Source organism: Denticeps clupeoides, chromosome 3, assembly GCF_900700375.1.
Source record: "Denticeps clupeoides chromosome 3, fDenClu1.1, whole genome shotgun sequence".
Classification (NCBI taxonomy): Eukaryota; Metazoa; Chordata; class Actinopteri; order Clupeiformes; family Denticipitidae; genus Denticeps; species Denticeps clupeoides.
In genome coordinates, this window is record NC_041709.1 from 1,413,124 (window position 1) to 1,433,967 (window position 20,844).

General features: G+C 47.4%; 3 protein-coding genes across 9 annotated transcripts in view; 1 reads left to right on the plus strand and 2 right to left on the minus strand.

Moving 5' to 3' along the window:
• The window catches only part of exd3 (exonuclease 3'-5' domain containing 3), a 30,117-nt gene extending 23,655 nt beyond the window's left edge, over positions 1-6,462 (minus strand). The window contains exons 1-7 of one of the 7 annotated variants that reach the window (XM_028971240.1): positions 6,011-6,461; positions 4,768-4,899; positions 3,421-3,593; positions 1,728-1,792; positions 838-1,185; positions 702-755; positions 470-609 (exon numbers count right to left, since the gene is read on the minus strand). In XM_028971240.1, the coding sequence (XP_028827073.1) occupies positions 470-609; positions 702-755; positions 838-1,185; positions 1,728-1,792; positions 3,421-3,433 (620 nt within the window). In that variant the 5' untranslated portion in view covers positions 3,434-3,593; positions 4,768-4,899; positions 6,011-6,461. Of the gene's footprint in view, positions 1-469; positions 610-701; positions 756-837; positions 1,186-1,727; positions 1,793-3,420; positions 3,594-4,767; positions 4,900-6,010 lie in introns of all 7 variants that reach the window. The other 6 variants (XM_028971237.1, XM_028971239.1, XM_028971236.1 and 3 more) reach the window with 6 other exon arrangements.
• Positions 6,128-10,922, plus strand: cdc37l1 (cell division cycle 37-like 1). The gene is made up of 8 exons (XM_028971242.1): positions 6,128-6,671; positions 7,021-7,305; positions 7,416-7,509; positions 7,602-7,717; positions 8,806-8,928; positions 9,297-9,467; positions 9,551-9,622; positions 10,270-10,922. The coding sequence occupies exons 1-8, from the start codon at positions 6,609-6,611 to the stop codon at positions 10,381-10,383; spliced, it is 1,038 nt and encodes a 345-aa protein (XP_028827075.1). The 5' UTR covers positions 6,128-6,608; the 3' UTR covers positions 10,384-10,922.
• On the minus strand, positions 10,514-18,768 carry ak3 (adenylate kinase 3). The gene is made up of 5 exons (XM_028971243.1): positions 18,280-18,768; positions 17,029-17,148; positions 15,385-15,557; positions 13,733-13,851; positions 10,514-13,122 (listed from the first exon to the last, which is right to left on the minus strand). Exons 1-5 carry the CDS (start codon positions 18,425-18,427, stop codon positions 13,002-13,004), a joined length of 681 nt encoding a protein of 226 aa, XP_028827076.1. The 5' UTR covers positions 18,428-18,768; the 3' UTR covers positions 10,514-13,001.
• Between the last annotated feature and the right edge of the window lie 2,076 nt (positions 18,769-20,844).

The window sequence follows — 20,844 nt, forward strand, 5'->3', positions numbered from 1 at the left end:
TACCAGTGTTATGTTATAAAGTGCAAGACCCATAAATGGGTAGGTGCGTCCAAACATTTGACTGGTAGTGTCTAAAGTAATCAGCTGCACTGTATTATTACCATGTACCACAATGTACTGCATTAAAATAACCTCTCATATGTTGCAGCGAATACACATAAACCTCTAAAATGAGATGACCTAACCATGAAAGTGAAGTGATTGTCATTGTGAAACACTGCAGCACAGCACACGATGACACAACAAAATGCTTTTAACCATCACCCTTGGTGAGCAGTGGGCATCTGTGGGGACTGCACTGTGCTTTGCTCAGTGGTACCTTCGGGATTCGAACCGGCAACCTTCTGATTACAGGGCCTCCTTAACCACTAGGCCACCACTGGCCCAGTACAAAATAAAGGTAACTGCTCGCATTATAGCACTTTTAGATGCTGTTTTATGTGTAGGTATAACAGGCTGCTGTGTGAACCTGCACAGATTCTCCAGGCTGAAGTCAGGGCTGCACCAGGAGTCCAGTAGCACGACCAGACGTTCCTGCAGCTCCGCATGGCCATGAACGTACGACTCGGCCAGCTGCAGCTTGTCCAACAACACCAGAGGAACACACATCTACACACACACACACACACACACACAAATGAGGCAGTCATGAGAAATGCCGGGATTACATGGCGATCGAACCTATCCCCCAGCTGACTGACCTTCTCCATGTCCAGCTCTGCCTGGAGCTCTAACTTCATAGCAAGCAGAGCTGCCTGTAAGACACGCACGCAATCACTTTAATCAAAACTCACCACGATCAAGCAAAGCCTGTTAACCATCCCCAACGGCCCAGACCTCCTTGTAGCTGCAGCAGTCCTGCATGTAGTGCACATGCTTCACCAGCAGCTCTCGATCCAAGGACCCCAGCTGGTAGATGTCCAGAAGCGCGTCCACGTAACCAGGCTGGGAGTCGCTGATGAGCCCCAGGGCCCAGCGCTGGAGGCCGGCCGCCCGATCTGCCGCCACGTTCTTCAGGGAGGCCTGTGGGTTGCCGCGCATCCATCGCACAAACTCAGTGAGGAGGAAGTGGCCGAGGGTGGAGGACCTGCCTTTCTGTGGGCCTGGGGAGCTTCCCAGCAGAGCCAGCAGCCCGACCAAGGGCTCCTGCATCTCGGAGAAGCCTCTGGAGGCCTGCAAACGCAGCTGAGTAAGAAACAGTAAGAAACGTCATTTATTAACAGCAATAATCAGTACACGTCAGCTGTCTGAAAAGGTTCTGACAAAAGAAAAGGTTCCTTCTTTGAACCTTGTGTTTCAGTGACATTTGACTTTCCTGATTCAACAAGATCTCTTTTAAATATCATCATGCCTCTGTTACGTTGATTAAAGTTTCAACGCTACTTGACAGGCTGGTGCCACAGCAATGCTGCTTAGCAACCACTGTTAACAAATATATCAACAAATATTTCATAAAAACCCGAATATAAATTATACATATGGGTGTACACAGAAAGCCTAGTGATATTTGAAAAATGTGCATCAACTAATATATAAAATAATAATAACCAATTGTGGTGCGATCTCAGCAATGCGGCCACAGTTGCACTGGTTCTCACGCCGGCGTTACATCGTGCAGCACATCCTCCCGTGCACAAGTGCTTCATTATACCACGACTGTGAACAAGTGAATCTTCTCTTCCTCCCTCCCTCGCTCAAAACGTGCAGTAATTACGGTGTTGTCTTACCCCTTCCAGGTTTTTGCAGGACCATAGGTCAAAGAGGAGCTCTCCCAGGGCATCGGGGTCAGCACCTGGGGGTTCGGACAGGTGATGCAGGGGTTACACTCCAGCCTCTGACCTCACCTGTCATTTCCATGCCCCTCCTACCACGCACTTTCGCCCTTTCCCTCGCAGAGAAAAAAAGGTGAGGCCGCGATGCCTCCAGCATTCCTTCCCTTGGCCCAGCCTCCACACCACAAAGAAGCTCATTAGACCTCCTCGCTCCCCTCTTTTCACACCGTTCCAGACGGAGAGAACCGGCCCGGGCCGAGAGGGACAGTGCGGGCTGCGAAATTAACATTTAATATGCGGAACCGCGGGAGAAGAGGGGGGCCATTGTGGCTGGAGAGGTGTTGGCCTTTGTGATCGGGAAACGATTTCGGGGGCCACAATGCTGTGAGAAGATGAGCCATTTTGGAGGAGAGGAGCGGGAGGAGGGAATGGAGAAGGGAGAGAAAAAAAAAGCCACAAAGGGGGAACAGAGGGGGTGGCATATATGCCTTTGAGCCTCCCCGAAAGCAAGTGCCCCCCTCATGCTGTGTGGCCTGCACCTCCCGGGCCTACCGCCACCCCCCCCTCCTTCCCAGGGTCCAGTTTTCCTCTGCCCCCCTCCCCCACCCAGTCTGTGTTTTTCTCGGATTTCCCCCGGAAAGGGCACCGCGCTGGTCACGGTGTAAAAAACCCGGCCTTCCTGACAGACAGCCTGGGAACACTCAGCAAAGGGCTTTCTCTCTCTCTCTCTCTCTCGCTCGCTCGCTCTCTACCTTCCTCCATATCACCACCCGGCCCGGCCCGCCGCACCTCGCATTCCCTGAGCGCCTCGTCCCCCGAGTCCCCCGGCAAACTGCGTTTGACATGGTTCAGTAACCCCCCCCCCCCCCCCCCCCGACACACACACACACACTTCCTCTGTTTTGGTGAGCAACAGTTGAGCAACCTCCATTTCACACACAAGCCCACCCCAACCCCGCCACCGAACAGCGGGTGGGGGTGGTGTTGCAGGAATGCGGAATATGCGGCCAGTCAGTGCCGCATGGGAGAGCCATTGTGTAGACAGGTAGGCAGCGCCCCTCCGGCATTTACCAGGGGTGTAGGACAGACGTGCAGGTATGGTGTGACGATGGGGGGGGTTCCTGGTAGTATGGGTGGGTAGTGTAGGGGTGGTAGTAGCCTAGTGGTGTAACACACTCGCCTATGAACCAGAAGAGCCAGGTTCAAATCCCACTTACTACCATAGTGTCCCTGAGCAAGACACTTAACCCTGAGTGTCTTCAGGGGGGGACTGTCCCTGTAACTACTGATTGTAAGTCGCTCTGGATAAGGGCATCTGGTAAATGCTGTAAATGTAAATGAAGTGAAGTTGAGCTTTGTTGTCATTTCAGCTATATGCGTGTTAGACATATAGACATTAACATTTCTCCCGAACCTGGTGCCTCATGTAACATTTGAACGAAGTTACACACTGACGTAAAGTGCACGTGTGTGACACCGACATAAAGTGCAACAGTCACAGGCTCAAACTTCTGGTTTTAATTAAATCCAGGTGTGTGTGTGTGTGTGTGTGTGTGTGTGTGTGTGTGTAACACACTGACGTTCACTCAGCAGACATGAAAAGGCAGTCAGGAGGAGGTGGACACGTCCTTTTGAGGACAGAACTCACCTGTCTGGCTCATGCTTCTCTCTCAGGCGGATCCCACCCGGCGTTCAGCCCCGGCCTGCCACCATCAGCTGTGCGAGCGCTCTTTTTTAATGCAGAGACACGGGGATGCGCCGATTCCTGGAAGAGTTATGTTAATGGCGCTCAGCACTGTGGGAGATGTGGTCAGGCACTGACTGGTAAAAAAAAAAAAAAAACACTCAAACTTTTCCAAGAATTCCAGTTGCTTCCAATTGAATCCCCAACCTGTCTGATTTTCCCCATTTGTGATGCTCGGGGCTCTGAGAAAGTATGTAATCACTCAGCACTGGATGTGTCAAGACTCACACAACATGCTCCTGTACCCGTACGCATGTTCGTTCGTTCTCACACACACACACACACACACACACACACACACACACACACACACACACACACACACACACACACACACACACAGCCTCCCTCCCTGTGGGAACAGCAGCCCAAGTAGAGGCGGGCTGCCAGCTGGCTGGCCGACATGCTTTTGAGGCTGAGGATGTTTTTTTAGGTCTGGAGTCTGGACTGTTTCTCTCCCTTTCTCTCTACAGTCCCAGTGGGAGGTTCCTGGCAGGGAGGTGCAAGGTTTACAGGCCTGACAGCCCCCTCTGCCCCTGCCCTGGACTCCAGTGCCACCGCCTGGCCAAAATAGGGCACTGCATGCCGCCCAGAAAGCCCCACGTCTCATTTCACCATTCAACCTACTTTAACTGATCAGTAACATGAAAACTTTAAACTGATCAGACGTTTACATTAACAGTGATCATATTCTGATCTACCTTTGTCTTTTGATCACAAGCACTTGTTACAGCTTCTGTGTTTTAATTTTCAAGTCATTTGATTTTATTTAATAAGTCTTGAATTATCTCTCAATATCATCCCCACCCCTTGATCTCATTTTTGAAATTGCATTTATCAAATGCAAAATCATATAATGTCAACTTCAAAAAAAATCTATTAAAATGGTCAGCTCACAATGCAACATACACAAAACAAATAAATGGTCCTGAAAAATGAGCAATTATAAAAGCACAACAGAGCTGACTTGCATCTAACGTCTGATGAAATGGTCAGCTTCAAAATTTACAAAATATAGAGGTTCCTTTCTTAGTTTCCTGTGGTGAAAATGCTTCTTACATGAACTCTTATTGAACAATCAGGACATAAATCTTAAAATTATGCAGCTAAAGGGAAAGTCTGTAAATCTGTAAAATCCAATCATCCAAAAACTAGTGCTGCTGGTAAGCACGTGATTTACCGATGCCAAATTAAAGCCAATTTATAGCCAAGCTCGGTGCAGCTCATTGTTCCGCGTGATGCGGGACTCACCTTTTGTCATTTAAATGCGGTCCAGCTGAGAGAACAATGAGGACACGCGGCCAGCAGCAGGTCAAGGCAGCTTCGGGACGCCGCACACATCTGAGGCTCAGAGGGCACCAACCTCGGGTCCCTGCTAAAACACTGTGGATAAGGATCTCAGTGCCAGAACACGACTGTTGTGCCATATGGAAACGCGCGCTGAGCTCTGTTGCGCGGTGCGTCGAACAAGCATCTCAAAATGCCGCAGCATTTCAAACCTGGGACAACAATGGCTTCATCCTCATGAAAGATCTCTTTGCTGAAGGGACTCTTATGACATTCAAAACGATACAAAACCATTACAATATTTTCACAGGTGAAATTGTTGCTCTGGACCCCTTTACAAGGAAACCCACACATGCAAAGGTCCGAGCCTGTATTCGAAATTACAACTGGTGCATAATATGCATAACATAAGTGAAAGTCACAGCACAGCACACGGTGACACAACAGAATGTGTCCTCTGCTTTTTAACCATCACCCTTGCTGAGCAGTGTGTGGGATTCGAACCGGAAACCCTTTGATTACAGGGCAGCGTCCTTAACCGCTAGATCAATATGTGATCAATGTTTTTTTGTTAATGTAACAAAGTTTTTACAGTTTGGAGAAACAAATTCTCTTCACTGGTTTGTACTTTTGCACAGCACTGTACATTATATATATATATATATATATATATATATATATATATATATATATATATATGGGGGGGGGGGGGGGGGGGGGGGGGGGGGGGGGGGGTTTACAATTATGAACCCATCCTCTTAAAGGCACAGTCCTGCACACCACTGATCTTAATGCACGCTGCTAACCATTTTCTCCAGAAAATGTGGTTTGCTTGTGGTTGATATGCGTTTGAAACAAGCTAATCGTCCTGACGACTATATGCCATCGTGTTGTTTTAGGGGTTTAGTCCATTCGTCGACCTCAGATAAGATTTATTTAATGCTCATTCGTTCAGAAAGTAGCAATTAGTTCGAAGTTCATTAAAAAAAGGCAATCTAGTTCATTTAAAAAAAGGCAATCTAGTTAAATGAGCACAAATTAAACCTCGCAGTTCAGTAAACACAAACCAAGGCTCGACGTGACTCGACAGATATCTGCAGCGCATAGCGAGACAGTCCAGCGTGGAGCAAACGCTGAATTAACGCAATACAACAGTCCGGGGTCACTACAACACTAGTGGAAAGGAGTTTAAAATCGCTTAACTTACTCGCAGAGATGGACAGGGAGGTGAGTTGTTGTTTTTTTTTTTTCTTTTTCGACAGGACAGCTTCCGCGTTCGAGTAGCGGAACCTTCCTTTTCTGGTTTTTTATGCCCTACGGTCACCAATTGGAGACGCACCGACATCCTTTTCGTCCGCTACAGGGAACAGTTGATCGAGCCTGATTCTAACGCTCTCAGAAAGTTTTTTCGCCGTCGTCATCGTTAACGTATTTTCGTCTGGTGGCACGAATTTTATTTGCAAAAATTCCTCAAATGGGAGCTGTCCTAACGAACGAGTTGCACCTCTGCAGTATCACGCCTGTCTCCGTCTGCACGCATCCCGGGCCTGCATGTCGTGACTTCATCACGGCAGAACCGACCAGGGGCCAAATATAAAGTAAAAATCAGCCATCCGACGGGGCACGTCCCCCCAAAACAGACGGGTCACGTGACCAGGAGGAAGTTGTCACCGTCGAGAAAAACCGCCACACACGCACAACATGGGCGAACGCGTGTGCCAGGGCGCTTAAACCGTCCCCCGCATCCGTCGAGCGGGCCGCGGGAGAGGAGAGGAGAGGAGGCCTGTGGCCGGCGGGGCGCGACGATGGCGTGGCCGAGCGGCGGCGGAGACTTTCCGACCCCCTCCGTCCCCGGGCGAGCTCAGGAGGTAGGCGACTCCGTGGCAGGTCCCACCAGGCCGCCGCCAGCCACGGTCGACACGCGTGGAGGAAGCCCGTGTCCTGCGCGCTTTTCGGGGCGTTGATTGCTCGCCGCTAGCCTGCCTACCGAGGGGACCCCGCTGAGAGGGGACCCCGCTGCGGCACCGCCGTCGCGCTGCTAGTATCGGGGTGGCCGTTTGTCACCGTTAACCAGGCTGCGATGACGTTATAAATGTCAAATTCCCCCGTCGGAGGGAGTTAAACCTCCATGTTTGGACGTGGCCCCGATATGAGGGTGTTTTAAAGGCCATCAGAAACTGTGTTAGATGACGTTGTCTCTTTTGGTGACATTCCCAGGGCCGCGCCGAGAACATGGCGTCCCTGTGCCAGAGCCAGCAGCAGCGCGTCAGGGCCTCCATCGTGTCCAGCTGGCAGCTGGTGGAGGCTCAGGACCAGCTGTGCGGCCTGGAGCTCCACGGCTCGGAGTCGGCCGAACAGGAGCGGGCCCGGGCCCGGGCCAGCTCGGCGGAGCTCTCCAGGACGGAGCAGGAGTGGCGGGACAAGGAGAGCATGCTGGGGGGCCCGGATCCCCGCAGGAGCCCGGTGCTCGGCGCCGACTCCAGCCGAGACGTGTTTGACAAGGTGGGACTTCGCCACAGGAAATGAATGTTTGTTGGTCGTTGTTGGTCGTGTTTTTTATAAGATTCCTGAAGGTTAATTTGATGTTTTCATGTGATTCTTTGTTCCATCAGAGCATCATCAATTCGCAAGCCAGACAAAGTGAAGCGGACAGTGACCGAAACAAAACATTTGTGCAGAAATGCGAACCACTAATTCAACATTTTGGTACGTATCTTTGTGAGGATCACGGGCTTTGTCCTCTCGCGGCCTTTTTCTTTTGTGAGACTGATGTCAAGGAAAGTCTTTGTTTTGAGCAGGAATGCTGAGGCGATGGGATGACAGCCAGCGCTTCCTGTCCGAGCATCCTCACCTCATCTGTGAGGAGACGGCCAATTACCTGATCCTGTGGTGCTTCCGCCTCCAGACAGAAGAGGTCAGACAATGTGCTTCTGAGCCGAATTTGCTCCTTTGGCCGTTAGAGGAAGGCTCTCCAGTAGGAATGGCAGCAGGTTTTGGGTTTGCCATCACGATTAAACATCACCGGATATTATTATCACTTTTCCAGGGGAATGTTGACGTCAGTTGTACAGGGTGGGCCATTTATATGGATCCACCTTAATAAAATGGGAATGGTTGGTGATATTAACGTCCTGTTTGTGGCACATTAGTATATGTGAGGGGGCAAACTTTTCAAGATGGGTGGTGACCATAGTGGCCATTTTGAAGTCGGCCATCTTGGATACAACTTTTGTTTTTTCAATAAAGTATAAAAAGTATAAAGTGAAGTGATTGTCACATGTGAAACACAGCAGCACAGCACACGGTGCACACAGTGAAATTTGTCCTCTGCATTTAACCCATCACCCTTGGTGAGCAGCGGGCAGCCATGACCGGCGCCCGGGGAGCAGTGTGTGGGGACGGTGCTTTGCTCAGTGGCACCTCAGTGGTACCTTGGCGGATCGGGATTCGAACCGGCAACCTTCTGATTACAAGGCGGCTTCCTTAACCGCTAGGCCACCACACAAGAAAAACAATGGTGTGCTTGGTTTTAACGTAACTTTATTCTTTCATGAGTTATTTACAAGTTTCTGACCACTTATAAAATGTGTTCAATGTCACCAACCATTCCCATTTTATTAAGGTGCATCCATATAAATGGCCCATCCTGTACATTGAGCAGAGTGTAGAGGGCGCCACTGAGCAGCTTATTGTCCTTTTAAATGGAAAATCTGAAGTGATTTGGTGCATTTAAAATATTTTGCCAACTCCACAGGGTTGTGTTCTTATTATGCAATAATATTACCTTTTATTATTCCCTCGATCATTTATACAGGATATTTTCAGGACGTTCCGTACGTTTCGTTAATTTGCATCATTGGTGAAAAGAGGGGTTGTGAAACACACAGTATATGTTCCATTGCACTCTTTCCGTGAATATAGTGGTTTTAATATTTATTTTGCAGTAAATAGTCAAACTCTTACAGAAATGTCCTTCTCATAGATTGTTTTGTTTTACCACAGAAAGAAGCCTTGATGGAGCAAGTTGCACATCAGGCCGTTGCCCTGCAATTCATTTTGGAGATGGCCAGCAATGCCCAGCAGGACCCAAGAGGCTGTTTTCGGCAGTTCTTCCAGAAAGCCAAAGTACGTATTGATTGCAGTTAAATTCTAACTTCCAATATGAACTGTCATTATTTGGGGCTTATTTGCTGCGTTTAATAATGCTGTAAATAAGCGAAGTAGCTATGTAGGCCATTTTCTTTTGCCTGATTTCTGGCCATAGCCCCACCTGCTTCACGCATTTCATCAGTGAGTGCACGATAGTCACACCCACACAAGCTGCAAATCTAACCGAGGACGTTGTTTTCTGGTGGACCCACACGTTGCTGCTCCCAGTAGAAATGGGCTTCAGCAGCTCCCTGGACTGTAGCATTAGTAATTCCATTAGTTGTCCGTTCTAGAACAACCTGAGGCAGTGACATGTTCACAGAGTGCTCTTCCTCTAATGAAAGGCAGGACAAGAGGGGTATTTAGACGTCTTCTACGCTGAACTGGACTCCTTCAAGCAGAGGGTTAAGGAGTACACCAAGAAGACCACAGTGGAGGCCTCCAAAGACCCTGAGCTGCAGGTCTCCGCCGGCTGTCGCCTGGATCCCAAAGAGGTCCTGGAGTCGTTACCACCGGTGGGCACAGAGTCTGGATGCAGCGCTCGCTACCTAATGTCCAGAAGATCGGAGTTCCTCACTCTGAATGTGTTTGCATTTAGGAACTGAAGACCGGATTCCTGTTGCAGGATATGCAGATACTACAGAATGTTCTCAGCACCATGAACCCACAGGTAAGGTGCCTTCACCCGTATTTTTATTGTTATTAACAGTGAACTGAAATCCATGCCCATGTTTGGATTGTAGATGTAGCCTCGTTTAGGAGATTTTGGATTTCTCAAATGAACAAGACACATTTAGGACTGAAGTTTGAAGTCAGTGAAAGCCAATTTCTTGCCCCGCAGGCCAGCGATGCAGCCGAGTTAATAGAACGTCCGAGGACCTGGGTGTTCTAGTTAACTTGACACCACGCGCTTCTGGGTTATAAAGAGGAAGTAGCAAGATCTTCTTCCCATTGCATGCTGAGATCAGACAAATCCTGTCTCTACCGTGATAGAAAAGCAGTAACGTGAGAGGCGATGAACTCAGCACTGAGGGAAGTTGCGGAACTCGATCTTGTCTAGCCGAGTGTTAGTCTGTGGACCATCTGATCCGCAGGCCTTTCATCTGCTCACCTTCTCAACACTTATCTGAACGGTCACGTGCACGAGCCCATTAAGGCACACAGATCTCCAGACAGGCGGCGTATGAACTTTTATACCTCAGACCGTATCACAAGTCCCTGTAGACGAGATTGTCCTCCCAATTGTAATTTAACTAAGATAAATAAAGAAGGAACCGCTGTCATTTTTCTTTTTTTTTATTTTATTTTGCTCACCAGGTGGCAGAATACCACGTGAAGCGCTGCTTGGAGGCCGGGCTGTGGACCAACGCAGAGCGAGCGTTGAAAGAGGACACCGTGGACGCGGATGATTTCAGAATGATGGAGACATAGCGAACTCTGGCCCTGCTCTGTATGTCCTATAGGAGTTCAATGAACAGAGGGAGGGGTGTTGAAAGAAGGAGCACCATGGATCCCCCCCCCCCTTTGTCATGATAGTGCACTTTATATTATGCTGAATAACTATTTCATTTGAGTAGATTTTTTTTTTTTTTGATTGAAGAGTTTTTATTTTTACTGCAGATGTGCTTGGGAGGCAACTGCAGTTAAACTGCTGAGGGTTCCGCTGAAGTCGGATTGTGGGCTCGTTCAATATTACAGACGTGGCACGCAAACGTTCAGCCAAGTGACATTTCTTTTTCTAACGCTGGCCGAGTTGCATGAGCGAAAATGCGCATCTGCAACAGATCGCTTGGGTCCTTTCCAATACGTGACTATAACCGAGGCTAGAACGATTACTTCTGATGATCCAGTTATTTCTGCTGCTACGCAAACTGGATGTTCAAGAAAGCTGGTGATGCTGAATGTCCCGTTGTGTCCACAGTGTTTGAGAACAAAAATGTGCAAATAAATGTTATTTTAACACAGTAAAAGTGGCAGGTCTTTGAGTAAAAGCAATGGTCCGGTTACAACGTACAAGCTACAGATTAATGTTAATTGTGACATCCAATGCTGACAAACCTTTAGGTGTAAAATAATGATTGATTTATGTGGGGTTTTTTTCCTGTGTCTCTGAATTGTCCCTTTTACCTGGGTAATGACTTGTCTTCCATTCTTCTGTCAATGCACACTGGAAAATTCTGTTGTATAGCAAAGGTACATAATGAGCAATCAAAGCGGCGTACTCTGGAACACAACTATATGACCCGTCTTTTATTATTATTTAGCCTGTCAATCAATTAATGTATGTGTGAGCAGTAAACAACACAACTGCGTTTACAGTAATTTTCAATAACGCCTTAACTTTGATAGTCCTGTTGAAAATGATTACATGCCCCATGTGCTAAGCTCCAGTGAGGGTGTAGGTTTTCATCCATCCCAATTGTGTCAAACGTCAACAGCTCACACCGGACGAGGTCCTGTATAAGACACCAGTTTAGATAAAGGTTGAAGTGTCAGGGAAAGGCTTTGTGTGTTCTTTACATTTTCGTGTAAAGTTAACAGAGCTCAGTTTGGGATTCTCATAAAGGTCCATAAAAGGTCCTGTTAACCATCATAAAAACCCCTTCTTAAGTGCTAAGCGAGCGTGTGTTCCTGCACGCCTCAGCACGGTGGGTGAGAGAGAGAGAGTTCACATCCCTGCAGGCACTTGTACTTACCCCACCTACAAAAGCTGATTTGTGGGGTTCTACAGGAAAGTCAAAGCTTGTTAGAAGTGGGTCTTCGGCCCTGGAACGTGGTTTCCTTCAGACTGACCTGTTTGATGCAACAACAGGAGCAAAGTCTCCGGCTGCTGTGTAAGAGATACGGTTGCGGACAGAGACGCTGCAAGGCAGGTGATCGCAATAAATATTAACTTGGACGCTTGTACGTGCATTTTCATTGGGTCACATGAAGTTATCTGACAAAAATGAACACGCATTCATCCATTGTTAATTTTTCTGTGGTGCATTACATCAGATAGGGTGTGAAAATACATGAAAACACATGCAAGGCTTATAAACCATCCACTGATCCAGCCAATCCAAAAAAAACTACAGATCTCGTAGTTGTAGAGTTCACATAAAAATTCATGCATTTTTTTTTTTTTTTTTAAACGTATTTATTTAAAAGAAGCAGTGAAGGCAGACAGTAGAACATTCAGTTCTGTATTAAGAGTGGAGCCTGGAAATGGCCCAGTTGAACTGTTAGAACAATCTAACAAAGCCAGCAAGCCTCAAACGCATTTTAGGGACGTAAAACAAAGTTACCTTCAAACCTTAAAACACAAGCTGCAGAACAGCCTCCTGATCCCTTCATTTCTCACACCATCCCTGTAACCAGCAGAGCACTTTACGTTACGGAGCGATGGTGGGGGGGAAAAAAAAAAAAACATTAAAAATCACCACTTAAAAACTATTTAAAATCCCACAAAATGGAATTCCACAGGAATGTGCTACAATTTCTTTTTCAGATTAACAGATCAAAAGGCATAACATGCGCAGTATTAACGTAACGTGTGCAGCCTTCAATTTTTTGATTATGAACATTTTTAAAAATCGAATGCTGCATGAAACAGTCTATTTTAAGGCAACAAATTCTTAGAATTAAACTTTTTTTCCCATAACAATCATGAATCGTTCTAAGGCAGTGAGGGTTATCCACAAGATGAACCATAAAATGTTATCAACAGCGGAGTGTTTGAAAAGGACTGTGACCTTCGCTGCCTCGCACAATATTACAAACCAGGAAGCTTCTTCTGTTGACTCAGTAGTCCATAATTCTGACATATATAGAAAATATAAAAACTGTCAACGTATGTTGCATACACTGCAGCTCAGACATTTGGTGTGTGACCTCTCCAACCTCCCCGAAGTGGCACATAAAATAATCCCTTTTCTCAAACTAAACCTCGTTCCCATTCATTTCAGGCAGGACGGTAATTGGGGCACAGCGGTCTGAACATTGTGTTTGGTCTGGAGTACACATTACATTACACTACCCCGACGGTAACCAAAAATCGCTGTGGTGGGCTACACCTTCCCGAAGGCCTGCTGGTTCCCAGACGGAATTTTCCTGGCCAGGAAAGCGTGGACGTGCGGCCAGATCTTGTTGGTTTCAGTTCCTGAGAATGTTTCCAACACGCCTTTGCTCCTGTGCAAAAGGGACATTAAATCACGCCATTGGCAAATGGTGAGAATGTCAGGAACAGGTCATATGGTGTTACACTTTCAGCCTTATCCAGAGCGACTTACGACCAGTAGTGACCGGGACAGTCCCCCCCATGGAGACACTCAGCGTTAAGTGTCTTGCTCAGGGTCACGATGGTAATAAGTGGGGTTTGAACCTGGGACTTTGTGGTCCTCGGGTTCATAGGAGAGTGTATAACCCACAACGCTACGAACATAACTCTTCATGAAATGTCATTGTTTTAAAGAAACACTATATTTATATCGGACTGTGTGTGTGTGTGTGTGTGTGTTAAGGTTAAGGAAGCGGCCCCGTAATCAGAAGGTCGCCGGTTCGAATCCCGATCCGCCAAGGCGCCACTGAGCAAAGTACCGTCCCCACACGCTGCTCCATGGGCGCCTGTCATGGCCGCCCACTGCTCACTCAGGTCGATGGTTAAAAGCAGAGGACACGTTTCGTTGTGTCACCGTGTGCTGTGCTGCTGTGTTTCACAATCACTTCACTTTATGAATAAAGAGCGGGTACGCGGACAGCGCTACGTTATAATCCAGAGAAGAAACACAGAAGTGGGCACCTGTAATACTCCAGCACTGGCTGCGTCTGACGTTCGTAGGACTTCAGTCTCCTCGTAACGGTCTCTGGAGTGTCGTCGGCGCGCTGGACTAGAGGTTCCCCTGTGGCGTCGTCAAGGCCCTGCCAACCAAACAGATTCTTTCAAAGATAGACAAAGGCGTCGTTTTACTGCAGCGAGAAGTTTCCTAAAACGACGATGTGGCCTGAGGTCAGCTCAGAATGGCCTTGCTCACTACTTCCGTCCTATTGGCTGGAAATGTCCCTGACATCTATTGGCAATTACTCTTGGCCTAATACATTTTGCCATTTCAAAGCTGTGAGCGGTGGATCTCCACCGTACGTGGGAACACATGACGTCCACTGCAAGCAAACTTTATTCATGGTTAGGTTGCATATATAATCCCAATTTGAGTTGCAATCCACGCTCATCTCTGCATACTTGCACTTCCTCACCAGCTGAGTAAAGAGTTGGCAGCGGGCAAGAAAAGAGTTGAAACCCCTTGTGGTGGAAGGAATTGGGCGCACTTCATCTGAGCAGGTAAGACATTGACAAAGCGCCTTCCTGCAGTAAACACAGTGACCACACAGTCCCGCCATGACCAGGTCACAGGAGTTCCCAGAGGCCACTGCATCCTGACCGGTGGACAATTGATCAAAAGAAACAGCTACCTGGGGGGGGGGGACTTGCATTTACATTTACAGCATTCATCAGACGCCCTTATCCAGAGCGACTCACAATCAGTAGTGACAGGGACAGTCCCCCCCTGGAGACACTCAGGGTTAAGTGTCTTGCTCAGGGACACGATGGTAGTAAGTATGATTCGAACCCGGGTCTTCTGGTTTGTAGGCGAGTGTGTTACCCACTAGGCTACTACAGTCAGCGGGGGAACAATGGTAAGTGCCAGTAGACCTACTGATCAGCCACTGTACTTTTTATCTGACGAGTCAGATCCAATCACAGTACAGCACAAGTTACGCCACTTGGTATCTTGGTACCACTTGGTACACTTTATTTATTTATTTATTTCTCCCGTCCCCGCCCGGGCGCTAAACAGGCCGTTCTACTTTAATAGCCGGGCGGAGCAAAGGTCTCTGCTTAGATCCCGCTGAACAAACGTCCCAGTGTTCTTATCGGGCAGCTCGGGGCGACACCTCATCCACCCACCACTCCTCAACCGTACGGTCCGCGTCCACGTGGCCTGCTACAGTACCGAGGGTCCCCTCAGGGACACACGACGGCGGTCCGTCCTTACCCGAAACGCGAGTGGCATACGCTCTTAATCGTTCTGCCGTAGCGCGTACATGCAAGCGTACACAGTCTCTAGTCTAGAGAACTTGTCGCCGTCCCACAAATATTATAGCGCGTCTCTAGTCTAAAGAATTATCCGCACACGTTGCAAAGAATTAATCACGATTAATCGGTTGCTAAATATTCCATTGACAGACCTATTTATACCATATTATTTAATTTTCTAAAGATTACAACATTTAGAGCCTAATAGTCCGGAACCAACCGCCGGTTTAATAGAGCAGGAGAACAGCAGCTCAGCAGCAGGAGGTGAAGAGGAGCAGGTTAAAAACCCAGAAGACTTGCTTCATGTGATGCTACAAAAGAGACCTACGAGCTCTGGGGCTACAGCAGGGGAGGCTCACCGGGATCTTGGGGGGGTTGAAGTCAGTGTTGTAGACTCGACCGCTGGGCAGGTGCAGCCAGCGGGAGGTCAGGCGCCCTTTGATGGTCTCGAAGGGCACGTCCAGGTTGATGACCGAGTCGATCGCGTAGACCCCCTCCAGCGCCTCGGCCTGTGCCACAGTCCGGGGGAAACCTGCCAAAACGAGGGTCGTCCCCCCCCATTCATGAATGGACTGATTCCACGTTGCCAGGCGCCGAGCACAACGGCGCGTTCCAAATACAAGAGAGGCCTCGCCGAGGGACGTTCTAAACCATTTATAGTCAAGGATAAAGCCCTCAGTCGGCAGGAATTAAACAGAGAATATATCTCATTCTCAAACTTTATGTTTCTTTGTTTTATTATACACTCATATGGATACACATTATAGGCTTTCCCCCCCCCCACTCAGATGTGCAATACTACTCACCTGGATGTCTTTGAATGTTTGTTTTACCCCCCTGCACACACTGCTACCCCCTCATACTTGTACCCATGGCATAATCATTATGTCACTTAGCACTATCTCGGGCATTTCACTGGATATAGTAATATCATAATTGCTATTGAGCCTTAAGCTATTTTTGATATTTGCTCTATTGTAATTAGTGGTGGGCCGTTATCGGGCGATAAAAAAATTATCGCCGTTAATCTATTCACAGAGTTGTGTTGGGAGCTGGGTCTATACTACGCAAGCTATTGTGCCGGAGTTAAATGGTTACACTAGATTTATAAGTATATTTCTTATTTCTTGTGTCTTTTAGTTTCTTATTTCCTAAAGACTTTTATTTTGTTTTTGAGACCCGGTTCAGGTCTCTTGGACACATGGTGTGAGTTGTGAGAGGTGCAGAAAGACGCGATGTTCTGACGCGACCTTGCTTTTTGTACAGAATACACTTTGCACAGAAAATCTCTTGGGTGTCAGCTCATCATTTGCGGTTCAAGGAACGAAGTCAAAAAGTTACACAACGCAGAAGAAGAAGCGCTACACTATGATGACTTTCACCTTGATATTTTAGCGTGGATGTATACATAGCCGAATTGCACTGTAGGGGGCGAGAACGAGTCTTCGAACTGTGAAATTACCACATCAAACGTGACGTGGTAACATGGATGCAGCTATTTAACTGAATAAACAGTTGGTAAACACAAGTACATCTTATTGAACATAATTTATTTTCATCACCAATTATCATAGTAGAACAGCTTTCTCAAGCAGTTTGTGATGCATTTTGGAAACAGGAGATGAGCCCCTGGTCTAATGCGCCACCTGGCTTGAGAAACACGTTCTCAAAGACTTACTTTTAGTCATTATTTGGGTAGCACACATATTCTGAATGCCTTCGGCAGAATTCAAATGAGCCATTTTAATCTAGATTAATGTAGATTAATCTAGAATCTAGATTAATTTTGCTTACTCTAGATTAATTCCAAATCTAGATTAAGAAAATTAATCTATGCCCACCTCTAATTGTAATATTTTTTGGAAATATAATTTATTAATCTTGTTCCTCCTACTGCACTGAGCATGTTGCTGACAAAAGAATATCCTTCGGGATGAATAAAGTTCTTCTTATATTATCTTAGACACTATGTGCAAAAAGTAAATTTTTAGATGTGCTGTTACCATCCAGCAGCCAGCCGCTTTCTTCCATGCATCGAAGCTGGGACAAGATGAGGCGGGAGATGACGTCATCAGGCACTAACTGGCCCTGGTCAATACAGGACTTCATCAGGAGGCCAAGGTCTGCTCAAGAAAAACAAAGAACAATACAGTCCATCGAAAAATAGAACCCGCGGCACGTTCAACACGTGCCAATCATTAACCAAACAGATCATACATTTCAGCGCAACGGGTTACATGGTTCAAAAAAATACTGTGGGTAAAAAACACTCGTCTATGAAACCCCACACTTGCTACCCTTGTGTCCCAGAACAAGACAGGGACAGGGGGGCTGTCCCTGATGTAATCATAAAACTTATTACACTATAATATCCTATATAACGTTACAGTATATAAAAACAAATGGGTTTTAGGCGGTCTAGCGGCTTTTTCCACACATTGACATTGGATTAGAAGAGCTTCACTTGCTGAGGACTTTCCATTAAAACAAGTGGCACTTTTAAGGTGACACAAAACAAACCCCAGCTGTCCCGTTTCACACGTCCGGGTCATGTCACCCCGACTCGGAGCGATCGTTTCAACACTCGCAAGTGGAAAAAAAAAAAAACGGGCCATATGGGCCGAATACATCCCCTCCTGTGGCCATACCGGCCCTCACACACACATGACATTAATGATGCTCAGTGTTCGTAAGAAGGCCACCAAAAACGCACACGAACTCATGCGCCTTCTTCGGGTTGTAGGGTGGGTAACACACTCGACTACGAACCAGGAGACCCAGGTTCAAATCCCACTTACTACCATTGTGTCCCTGAGCAAGACACTTAACCCTGAGTGTCTCCAGGGGGGGGACTGTCCCTGTAACTACTGATTGTAAGTCGCTCTGGATAAGGGCGTCTGGTACATGCTGTAAATGTAAATGGACGCTTCGAGAGACGCTCCCGCCACTTCCCAGCTGCCCCGCGTTTTGACTGTATCGTACGGCGTGGGACTCCAGCTGATTTAAAATTAAAATTTTTTTAAAAAAGTGTAAAAAGCAGAGAGCTTTTGTCACAAGAAACACCCGAAGTCACCGAAGCTGCCTGGTAACTTTGCGTCGAAGACCAGGGCCACCGTCCAACGGATGACAAGCTGCACGGCGCCGATAATAATACCCGCGTTCGGATCGGCCACGTCCGATCAGCAACTCCATCCCCTTTTTAAAAAGCCGCGCAACTTCCAGGTGGGTGAAGATGGTGTGAACTAGCGCCTTACCCGTCTTGGCTTTAATGTTGGAGCGCAAAATGTCGCCGCTGGACAGGTGCTTGAGTCCGAAACTGTTCGCAATGCGCCCGGACACCGTCCCCTTCCCGGAGCCCGGCGGTCCCACGATGACCGCACGAAACAGCGTCTGCAAACGCATTTTCGGCGTCTTCCGCGCACCCAGGAGGCCACAACGTTCCTGGAGCTAAAACAAACAAACAAAACAAAAAAACTTAAAACCCGACGCCGCTGGGTAACGGCGCTATCGCATGCTGACGACGTCTTCCGCCACAAAACTTCTTCAAAATGGTTACAGCTCCTTGGGCGGCGGGGAGACGGGAGGAGGAGGAGGAGGTGATGATGATGATGGAAGAGGAGGAGGAGCGGACCCTCCTCACGTTGCAGGAAGTGCGCCGAGACGCGCACCGGCTCTCCGCTCCGCGCACCGAAGGCCGGACGAGGAGCGACGGCGTTCACGGAGGCGCGGATTTTAATTCGGCGTGTTATATAACGCCGAATTACGCAACCCGTCCATATCCGCTCCTCTTTTTTTTTATTTTATTTTTTTGACTGAGCGCTTTAGTTCCACACACTTGCTCTAAACATTTCACACACACACATATATATATATATATACATATATATATACTTAACTGTTAAAAAAAATGACCTGGGCTACTCTCCTCACTCCGCGATCCCAGATCTCGCGAGAACCAACCTGGCGCGACGTACGGAAATTAACCAGGAAATTAACCAGGAAATTAACCAGGAAATTAACCGGGAAATGTGCACATACTGCCCGACCAGCCCACGACGACGGGGGAACTCTGGGAGGACGGCGATCTGTGGAAGTGAAGCGATTGCAATTGTGAAACACTGCAGCACAGCACACGGTGCACACAGTGACATGTGTCCTCTGCATTTAACCCATCGCCCTTGGTGAGCAGTGTGTGGGGACGGTGCTTTGCTCAGTGGCACCTCGGCGGATCGGGATACGAACCTTCTGGTTACGGGGCCGCCTCCTGAACAGCCAAGCCACCACTGCCACATTCGGTTTCGAATTTTCGCTATTATATAAAACGAAATAAAACACACTTTACCTCCAAAACGAGTTCAGGAAACTTCAATGCATCTTGACCAGGGGGAACCCTCGTTTTGGCATTTTACCACTTTTCAGGGCCCGATGATGGATCTGCAGTCGCATAACGATTTGAAACGTGACATTGAGGGCAGTGGCGGCCTGTCGATTAAGGAAGCGGTTGTTCATCATCATCAACAACATGTATTTCTTATATATCCCCAAAACACATACAGTATGGCTCAATGGGCTTTGACAGGCCCATTCTGCACACATGGAAAAACTCCAGACAAAAAAACTAGGAGAGATAAAAAAGAAAGGAGGCAACGTTGGGAAGGAGTGATAGTAGCCTAGGGGTAACACACTCGCCTACGAACCAGAAGACCCAGGTTCAAATCCCGCTTACTACCATTGTGTCCCTGAGCAAGACACTTAACCCTGAGTTGCTCCAGGAGGGGACTGTCCCTGTAACTACTGATTGTAAGTCGCTCTGGATAAGGGCGTCTGATAAATGCCATAAATGTAAATGTATGTAAATGAGTGATAGAGAGAGGGACCCCCTTCCAGGGTAGAGTGAGCCTGCAAATGGTGTCAGTGCAGGGTTGGTGATGATTTGTCCAATAAGAAAGAAAGAAAGAAAGAAGAAAAATAATAATAAGTCCTACAGTTGTAGGGTTGGAGAAGTCCAGAGTGTAGTCCAGTGTCATGGTCTACATTACATGTCCATTATGATGGCACACGTTGCTTATGAAAACGACATTTTAGCCGAATGCTGCATCTCTCTGGTCCGCCACGAGGTGACGCCGTTCACCTTAAAATAAATAAAATCGTCATCGACCCCGCCGACTATAAACAAGCAATTTACAGACTGATATTTTTGATAGTTTTTTTTGTCTTCATAAGTTTGCAGACAACATCAATGAATAGGCTTATACACACACACGCACACACACACATATAATTATCTGGTCTAATGTCTCCTTTATTAAATTATGCATTCATAAAATACTTTCCCACAGTCCTTCAAGAAAGATAATCTGTTTGGCCCTGAGCAAACGATGGGGATTATGAATCATGGGAACACTGCACATCCACAGATTGCTTAATCCTTTCAGGTCTGTTTTGTCATGAAATGATTTACTACTATGGTAGCAGAAGGAATGTGCCTCTTGGGAAGGTTTGTGAAGAGTATTCTGAGAGAGAAACGCCCCCAAAAACCTTCATCGGAACAAAAGACAATTACGGCAGGTGCCTGTCCTGCCCAAACTTTACGACTTTACGGGGAGGAAACGGTGATGGAATACCAAGTTGCTTGCCTTGTGTTATCACGGTTTACGGCAGTGACGACACACACCCACAAGGCCGCCAGCTGCTGTCATGCATTCTCCAGCCGACTGGTTTCACTCAGGATTACTACATGTGGCCATAATGTTTGTTCCCACCGATTCCCATTCGGTCATTTACTTTACTTTACTTTACTTTGCTTTGTTTAGCAGACG

Coding starts and splice junctions, on each gene's coding strand:
- cdc37l1 (XM_028971242.1), top strand. CDS start 6,609: ATGGCGTGGCCGAGCGGCGGCGGAGACTTTCCGACCCCCTCCGTCCCC. Junction 7,306..7,415: donor GCCGAGACGTGTTTGACAAG/GTGGGACTTCGC, acceptor TTGTTCCATCAG/AGCATCATCAATTCGCAAGC. Junction 7,718..8,805: donor TCCGCCTCCAGACAGAAGAG/GTCAGACAATGT, acceptor GTTTTACCACAG/AAAGAAGCCTTGATGGAGCA.
- ak3 (XM_028971243.1), bottom strand. CDS start 18,427: ATGCGTTTGCAGACGCTGTTTCGTGCGGTCATCGTGGGACCGCCGGGC. Junction 15,558..17,028: donor AAGCGGCTGGCTGCTGGATG/GTAACAGCACAT, acceptor TCGTTTTGGCAG/GTTTCCCCCGGACTGTGGCA. Junction 13,123..13,732: donor CCAGTGCTGGAGTATTACAG/GTGCCCACTTCT, acceptor CCTTTTGCACAG/GAGCAAAGGCGTGTTGGAAA.